Consider the following 9,615-nt stretch of genomic DNA (forward strand, 5'->3'; position numbering starts at 1 on the left):
GAAAAGAAATTCAAAAGTCCCAAAGAGGAATTAAAATACAAAATTTGTTAGCAAACAAAGAACTACATAAATCCCACTACTTTAAATCCTAATTACTAGGAATCCCTTTAGTTTTTAATATTACTTTCTATACCACTTTCGGCTATCGGATACATGTACCTTAAGCCGTTAGATACATGTATCTAGCAGATTTAAAAGGACGAGATAAATGATTTAATTGATTTGAATTAAATTATGTAACTTAATTCCTTAATTAAAGGAGTAAATGATGAGGTATTAACAAACAAAACGAATTTAGTGGATCCCTTTGTATCAATTATTATCAATTTTAATATGAAATCTAAATCATAAACATTAGTAATTCTGAAATTGTAAACTTCATCTTTTTTTTCTTTTCTTTTTACTCTCAATATCACAGTATTATCAGTTTTAATATGGAATCTAATCTGGTTGTGTGTTACTTGCTACATACTACCAGCCACGTTCTTTCTGCATTTAAAGTTCAAGAAAAAACCCATCCATCTAGTCACCAACTATGAAGGAAATTCCAACTTAAGATACTCAAATCTAATTCTAATCTTTATCAGAAAATAAATTATTTAACCCTTAATAGTGATTTGGTGTTAAGGCATTCGGGTTCATGAATCTCTAAAATCGAATATGAAAATTATAGAAGGAAATAAGTTACACCCTTTAATTCAAAGTAATAAATTGTGTATCTCGACTTTTAAAACCGATGGATACATGTATCTCGTGAGTAATGATAATGTATCTTAATGACAAAATATTCGAAACTTTAAGATACAAAGAAAGGAATTGATGAAGAAGATGAAGTTTACAATACTCAGTTACATGAAAGTAATGAAAATCACAGTATTGTTGAGGCATTCGGGTTCATGAATCTCTGAAATCGAATACGAAAATTATAGAAGGAAATAGGTTACACCCTTTAATTCAAAGTAATAAATTGTGTATCTCGACTTTTAAAACCGATGAATACATGTATCTCGCAAGTAATGATACATGTATCTCAATGACGAAACATTCGAAACTTTAAGATACAAAGGAAGGAATTGATGAAGAATATGAAGTTTACATTACTCAAATACATGAAAGTGGTAAAAATCGAGATACATTAGAATATGAGCGAAAAATTGAACAAAACGTAAATGACTATCTTGGAAGGAGCGGGTATGATAAGTCCAAAAATAATAACATTTGACATTCATTGTCACTATCATAGTTCTCAATTTTTGAAAGATTTCTGAGAATGATGACCTCTCAGCAGGATCAGGGCCCCAACAACTCTCCATTAGCGCTTTTCATTCGGGATCACACCATGGTGATTATCAATAAGTAGTTATAAATGTGTGAATTACATAGGGGTGGGGGTTAGATACATACGAGTAAATGGGATTGGGATGAGAAACGATGGTGTGATGGGATAGAACGAAAATTTTGAATTGTTAGTGTCCCATTAATTAAGGAGATTAGACTTTAAGATAATTATTCATTTCCATGTTTAAGGAATTTGTGTATCTAATTTAACTTTTTAAAATATATGGTATAATTATTAAAAAGTGGTATTAAATGTAAAAATTTTAAACTAGAAATAAAATATGTATATATGATAGTGAAGTATGTCTTATTAAATATTTTTTCCAACAAAGAATAACCAAACAACCCCCAATCACTCATTAAAGCCCAACAAATCTTGACGAGATTTGATTTTTTACCCCGCAACAAAAAAATATGGAGCTTGGATCTGAATTGGTCTTTTGTTGGACTTTTTATTTTGAAATTATTTGCTTTCATAAATAAATTATAAATAATTTTATGATGAAAATATATATAAAATATTTTTAATTATTCATAAAAAATAATATATTATGTATAGATAATTATTAAAAAAATACATATAATTTGTTTGTTCGGTTCAATTCAATAATTTCTTCATTTTTTAACAAAACAAAATCAAACCCCTATAAAAATTATTTACTTAATTGATTTGGTTCGTTGAATCCAATTTTTACCCAAATTGTAAACACCCCAAAAGTCTTTGAGTGTTGCAAAAGAATACTTTATCAAAAAAGTACCAGATCTAAAGGAAAAAGTACCATTCTTTAAGCGTACTTTAGGGAGAAAGAGCAAATTGTTTCATCAGTCCCCATATCACAAACAAGTCCACATTTGACTCTTTTTAACTACGGCAAAAGAGTAGAGATCTCCCAATATTTTTCAATTCCGTTCGCCGATTTGCTTCCGCCGCTGCTCGCCGGCGCCGCCGATTAAATCCAGGGTCCACAGATATTTGTGATAACAACTTCTATCTATTACGGTAAACTGTTTGGTCGCTATTTCATATTCTTTTTGGCTTGAAATTTGAATTTTGGATTATTTTTATTTTTAGCTTGATTCAACTGAAAATTTGGGTTTCGGATATCTGTTGTTGATTTTTGAGCATCTTATTGCGAAGTTTGATCATTTAATCAACTATGTCGGTGTCAATGTTGAGCTGGTTGAGATCGTTTACAGGAAACTTTTATTATTGTTCCTCTCTACTTGGACTTACTTATTTTAATGCTTGATAATTGTTTTATTGAGTTTGAGGCGCGCCTTGATGCCAAGTCTTAAATAGTTGAGTTGAACTGAGCTGTCAAAGGTTTCGATTTGGCTTACCTCATAACAGCCTGAAAGTGTTGATGGAAGTAGATCTTGTGCTAAAGATTTTATAGCTCAGTATTGTAGAAAGACATTACGGGACCTCCTTTTTTAGTTTCTTCAAAGAATATAAGTTCAAACTTTAGTAATCATAAAAAAAATGGAATTACATGCTGTGAAGGTTAAAAGAGCGAGGAGAGTAAAACAAGGAAATGAAAGGCTGCATTGGATTGAATTCTCTTTAAAACTTCTTCTCCGGAGTTTTCTTGATCATCAAGTGTAGTGTATCCTGCTAGGAGTCATGAAATCCGGCTTGTTAGAAAAAAGGGTGTCTGATATGTTATTTTACAAAAAAGCGTCTGATATGTTATTTTACAATGTTAGCCACCCTCTTCATTTAGTTGATCTTGATAGGCAAATAATTCCTTTTGGAAGAAAACTAAAGTTTGCGAGGATTTTTCGGCGGAAAAAACTTACCAGCACAAGATGTTTGCACCGACCATAAATGAACATGTGATCTTGACCTTCTTTATCACCAATTAAGAATATAATTCATTAATTCATATGTATTCTCTACTTGGTTTGTATTTTATGCTTCTCTTAGAGTATTTTTTAACTTGGCTTGGTACAAGCTGGATTGTGTGAAGTGACTCTTCTTGAAGACATTTTTACGGACTGCAATGAAGTTTTGACCTTGAGGTTGAGTTTTAGGAAGGTAGATATATTTTGAATGATATATTAATGCATGTTACCTTGCTTAGGACATGTAACATGTCAAACCTTAACTTTCTTTGGTTAATCATATTATGATGATTGACTAAATGTTGGTGTGCACTGTGCAGGTTGTAGCTCTTTGCAAGGATCAACTTTTATCTAAAAAGGGAAAGATCAAGGTAAACCATTAGAATTCCTCAGTTAGGATTACTAAAGCGAGATTAGCTAAAGCACATCTGTCCTATTGACAAGGGTCTTCTGCTACCCAACTGCTCGATCAATGTTCACCTTTAAAAAATCTAAATAATATCAGTTATTACTCATTTCTTTTTAAAACATCCTACTGAGAATAAAGTGTGCCGGTGCGATTGAAAGTGCCTACTTGGTTGCTGTTTCATGGATATGAAGTCTCCTTATGGGGTGAATGTTAAGAATTGATTACAATGGATAGGGATTTTGGAGAAGGCATGCCGGGACAGCAAAATAACTTTGAACAAGCTCGTTATAGTTCTATAGACACTAGAACAGAGGTCATTGGTTCTTCAAACCAGAAATTTTTCCAGGATCCATCAAGTTCTATCAATACAGACATAAGACCACCTGATTTCACTGTACCAGTCGGAGCTAGACCTGTAATGAACTATTCCATTCAGACTGGCGAGGAGTTTGCTCTAGAATTCATGCGTGAAAGAGTTAACCCAAAGCAGAACCTCATTCCTCATGCTTCTGGGGGTACTGCTGGTGCAACTTCTTGTATGGACCTGAAGGACAAAAGTGGAATATCTCATACAGGTTCTGAAAGTGGATCAGATATCGCCATGATCACCTCAGTTGGAAAAACTCAAGTTCAACATCATGAGAGGTCTACTTCTGTAAATGAAGGGATAAGCAACCACCAAGCTGTGCAAACTGAAACTAGAGCCTTATCAAGAAATAACAACATCCATGGAATTCAAAGTCATATGTCTTCTAGATCTAGTACATTAACAAAGTTGAAGTTCCTCTGCAGTTTTGGTGGTAGAATTATGCCTCGTCCAAGTGATGGGAAACTTAGATATATTGGAGGTGATACGCACCTCGTCCGTTTAAGAAATGATGTTTCTTGGGAGGAATTCAGGCAAAAGATGTTGACTATATTTAACAATTGTCACACAATAAAATATCAGCTTCCTGGTGAGGATCTCGATGCATTAGTGTCAGTTTCTTGTGATGAAGACTTGCAGAATATGATAGAGGAATGTAATGTATTAGAAAGTGATGGATCACAAAAATTGCGTACATTTCTCTTTTCTTACAGTGACTTGGATGATTCTCTGGTTGGTCTGGAGAATATTGAAGGAGATTCAGAAATGCAGTATGTTATTGCTGTCAATAGCATGGACTTTGGTTCAAGAAGAAACTCCACTGCTCTGGCAAGCACTTCAGAAAAAAACCTGGATGAGTTTCTGAGTGCAACAATTGCTAGGGAGAATGGTCAAGTTGCTAGGCATGTAGCAGGGGCAGATACTTCTGATCCAGTCATTGGCATCCCTCTAACAAGTCAATCTGCTCATGAAGGTGTATCAATTTCATCACATAGAATACTTGGGTCAAACTTGGGGCATGACTCCAATCAACTGGAATACTTGGGTCAAACTGTACATCATGGTGGTGCTGAATGGCAACCTTTACCCTCTTCCATATCAGTTGACAACTTTCCAGGTGTAGGTGGCAAAAACCTGGTTCTTCCATCTATGCAAGTGCAGTATAACCATGGTTATCATCCACCCAACTCTTCACAACTTACAAATAACTTTCTTGTAAGTTCGAGTCATGGTTACATGAATTGGAAAGGAGTCGAGCAGTCTTACGAGAGCTCACATATGAATGACCAAGAATCACATGCTACAGTAGTGAATCTGAAAAGAGATAACTATCCCCGGGAGATGTTTGAACTTAGTAAAGCCAAACCTCGAGAGAAGGAAGTGCCTGAGGAGGGAAATATAAAGATAGAAAGCTCTTTTCAGAAAATAAATGAGCCTGAAAAAATGTGGCCTTTGGAATGCAAAAAAGTTGTTTCCTCAAACCCACTGAATGATTCCGCCTCAAGTCACGTTTCTAGAGTTGAAGTTCCGAATTTCACTGCTGTGGCAGTTGTTGGAAACGATGTTATACAATCTAAAATTAATGACAAGAGTCAGGAACAAGTTCAGAGTTCAGCATCTCCTGTAGCTGTTCAGGAAGAAAAACTTGATAGGTTCACAGAAGATGGCTTCTCCGGATCTGGTAGAATATCAAATTCTGGCTATGGAGACTCGGGGGCAAACCCACATGACATTAGCTACGAACAACCATCAATTCCTCCACGGACTTTTCGCTCTGAATGGATACCCAGGGAACAGCCCGGCCTCAATCGTTTATCCAAATCTGATGATTCTGCTGCCTCGCAATTCATAATGGCCCATGCATATTCTGAAGGCTCACAGCAGATCATAGAATCCGTTAATAAATTAAATGATGGGAATGTGGCTCCCCAGACTGAGCATTTTGTACCTTCTGGAAGATATGGGAATGTGGCTCCCCAGACTGAGCATTTTATACCTTCTGGAAGATCTTTGTCTGCTAATCAACAAGCTACTGCAGATAAAGGGGTAAAACTTCAGGAATCTCAAGAGTTAAGTGTCAGTGCCAGAGAAGTTGATACCAAGGTTGGTGGAGAACTTTCTGAAGCAAATTATAAGCCTGAGCTGAAAGCTGCAACTTATGCAGAGAAAGTGAAATCTGGACTAAGTGATCCTATCCTAAGCAATAATATCCAGGCTGAGTCTGCTTCCAGGAAGACAGAGCTTCATTGGGGTGATGCATCTTCACATAGAGTCGAGGGAAATAAAGAAGCAGAGCAACTACACTCTTTGGCTGAGAAAGAATGTCAGGTTGGAGCAGCAGTTTCCACAGGGATACCCTCTGGTACTGTTGGTACACTTGAGCATGGAAGCATTCTTTTTGACATTAATGACCGCTTTCCCCGTGATTTTCTCGCTGATATATTTTCCAAAGCCAAGCTTATGGATGCCTTACCAGTACCTGCCCCACTGTACAGTGATGGAACTGGTTTGAGCTTGAATATAGAGAACCATGAACCAAAGAACTGGTCCTTTTTTCAAAAGATAGCTCAAGGTGATTTTGATAGAAGAAATGTCTCTTTGATGGATCAGGATCATCTTAGTCTGTCTTCTACTCGTGCAAATGTTGATGATGGGGTGTCTATGGATTATGGCTATCCTCCTTTAAAGGGTGATGGAACAATGTTAGATCATATGGACTCTCAACTCAATATTGTAGCTGAGTTCCAGCAAGCATCTCCTGAAATTGTTGTCCCAGACACCATGGATTTGCCTTCCGAGTACAACCCTTCTCAAACCACTGACGTTCAAAGTATGCAGTATGATGTTGAATTGAGTTCAAAAGTACCTGAATCGGGTTATCAGGTATTTTTTAGTAGTTCAGATTTCTAGCAGCATTATTTTGCTTCAATTTGAAATTATTGTATTTTCCAGTAACATGCTAATATGGTGAAGTAAATCCTTTTATATAACATGAAGGATGAGAACCAAGGAGCTCAGAATGCTGGCTTTCCGCTTACCAATCTCCCGCTTGGAGACTTTGATCCCAATTCCTTGCAGGTACTGTGGACTTTAGCTAGTAATTTTTATTATCTTTGGTTTCACGGCGAAATATGTATTTTTATTGGTGGTTGGATATAGGTATAAAAGATGCCTTGATAATTAGAAAGAGAACTAAGGCTACTTTTGGAAAGAAGTACTTGGAAGGAAGTAAGAGGAGACGAATGATGCTACTCCACTAATTATTTACTTATAATACATCACCCTTTCTTAACGCTAAATTTCTGAAAAAATGCTCAGGCACTTTTCCCGAGACTGACCTTCTTTAGTCTTTCAACTCAATCGGATATACTACTCAGGGGGATATTCCAGTGGTTTTGACCAGAATCTTTTTCAGGTTCCATTATTTTACATCATGGGTGAAAGGCGGATCTATTACAATGCTGGTTTTAAGTCCTATGACATCCAATTAAAAAGAAAAAGAAAAAAGTTCTATGATATTACCAGAAAAAGAACAAAAGTTATTTTAAATTTGAGAATTGGTGGTTAAGAACGGATGGTTTCACAGATAGAATTGGGGAGTGGTGGGACTCTTTCGATTACATTGGGACACCTGACTACATCCTGGCATCTAAATTAAAAGCTTTGAAACATAAATTGAAGGAATGGAATAGAAGTGAGCAAGGAAGTCTTGGCCAACAGAGAAAGAATGTTCTTGAAAAGCTGGCTGCTGTGGAAAATATAGCCACTGATAGAGCATTGACAGGAGATGAAGCAACGGAAAAGGCAACTTTACTTCTGAAACTGGAGGGTTTAATAAAAAATGAAGAGATTTACTGGAGACAAAGGTCAAGATCTGTTTGGTTAAAGGAAGGGGACAAGAATACCAATTTCTTCCACAAAATGGCTAATGCACACAAGAGGTATAACAACATAGATCAACTGCTCATTCAGGGGAATATAGTCCAAGATCCAGAAAGGATCCAAGGGGAAATAGTGGAGTTCTACCAGAAACTTTACTCTGAAAATATTCAATGGAGACCCGACAACAATTTCTTAAACTGTCCAAGGCTAACAGGGGAGGAAATAGAGGACCTAGAAAGAAATTTTGATGAGGAGGAGGTTCTGAGAAGTTTAAAGCAATGTGCAGTGGATAAAGCACCAGGACCAGATGGCTTTACAATGGGGTTCTACATCAAATGTTGGGAAGTGGTCAAGGGTGATATCATGAAGACCTTTCAGCATTTCTATGACCAAGGGAGGTTTGAAAGAAGTTTTAATGCTACCTTCATAGCCTTGATTCCAAAGAAAAAGGGTGCTAAAGAACTAAGGGACTTTAGACCTATCAGTTTGATAGGAAGCATCTATAAAATTCTCTCAAAAGTGCTCACTGAAAGGCTAAAACGAGTGATGTCCAAACTTGTTAATTCACAACAGCTAGCTTTTATTAAGGGGAGGCAGATCATGGATGCTGTTCTAATAGCTAATGAAGCTATAGATTCCAGGTCAAGTTTGAAAAAACCAGGCATCTTATGCAAATTAGATATTGAGAAAGCATATGACCATGTCAACTGGGATTTTCTTATGGGTATGCTAGAGAAGATGGGTTTTGGTCTCAAATGGAGACAATGGATTAAATTCTGCATATCTTCAGTAAGCTTCTCAGTGTTGATAAATCTGTGGAAAATATAGCCACTGATAGAGCATTGACAGGAGATGAAGCAACGGAAAAGGCAACTTTACTTCTGAAACTGGAGGGTTTAATAAAAAATGAAGAGATTTACTGGAGACAAAGGTCAAGATCTGTTTGGTTAAAGGAAGGGAACAAGAATACCAATTTCTTCCACAAAATGGCTAATGCACACAAGAGGTATAACAACATAGATCAACTACTCATTCAGGGGAATATAGTCCAAGATCCAGAAAGGATCCAAGGGGAAATAGTGGAGTTCTACCAGAAACTTTACTCTGAAAATATTCAATGGAGTCCCGGTAATAATTTCTTAAACTGTCCAATGCTAACAGGGGAGGAAATAGAGGACCTAGAAAGAAATTTTGATGAGGAGGTGGTTCTGAGAAGTTTAAAGCAATGTGCAGTGGATAAAACACCAGGTGCAGATGGCTTTACAATGGGGTTCTACATCAAATGTTGGGAAGTGGTCAAAGGTGATATCATGAAGACCTTTCAGTATTTCTATGACCAAGGGAGGTTTGAAAGAAGTTTTAATGCTGCCTTCATTGCCTTGATTCCAAAAAAAAAGGGTGCTAAAGAACTAAGGGACTTTAGACCTATCAGTTTGATAGGAAGCATCTATAAAATTCTCTCAAAAGTGCTCACTGAAAGGCTAAAACGAGTGATGTCCAAACTTGTTAATTCACAACAGCTAGCTTTTATTAAGGGGAGGCAGATCATGGATGCTGTTCTAATAGCTAATGAAGCTATAGATTCCAGGTCAAGTTTGAAAAAACCAGGCATCTTATGCAAATTAGATATTGAGAAAGCATATGACCATGTCAACTGGGATTTTCTTATGGGTATGCTAGAGAAGATGGGTTTTGGTCTCAAATGGAGACAATGGATTAAATTCTGCATATCTTCAGTAAGCTTCTCAGTGTTGATAAATGGTTGTCCATCAGG

General features: G+C 36.4%; 1 protein-coding gene across 1 annotated transcript in view; it reads left to right on the forward strand.

Annotated features, from left to right (window-relative positions):
- Positions 1-2,147: 2,147 nt before the first annotated feature.
- The window catches only part of LOC102604218 (uncharacterized), a 14,612-nt gene continuing 7,144 nt past the window's right edge, over positions 2,148-9,615 (forward strand). The window contains exons 1-3 of the mRNA XM_006356821.2: positions 2,148-2,338; positions 3,504-6,842; positions 6,957-7,037. Coding sequence (XP_006356883.1) covers positions 3,819-6,842; positions 6,957-7,037 — 3,105 coding nt within the window. The 5' untranslated portion in view covers positions 2,148-2,338; positions 3,504-3,818. The remainder of the gene's footprint in view (positions 2,339-3,503; positions 6,843-6,956; positions 7,038-9,615) is intronic.

The sequence above is a fragment of the Solanum tuberosum genome, unplaced genomic scaffold, assembly GCF_000226075.1.
Source record: "Solanum tuberosum cultivar DM 1-3 516 R44 unplaced genomic scaffold, SolTub_3.0 scf00235, whole genome shotgun sequence".
NCBI classification, from domain to species: Eukaryota; Viridiplantae; Streptophyta; class Magnoliopsida; order Solanales; family Solanaceae; genus Solanum; species Solanum tuberosum.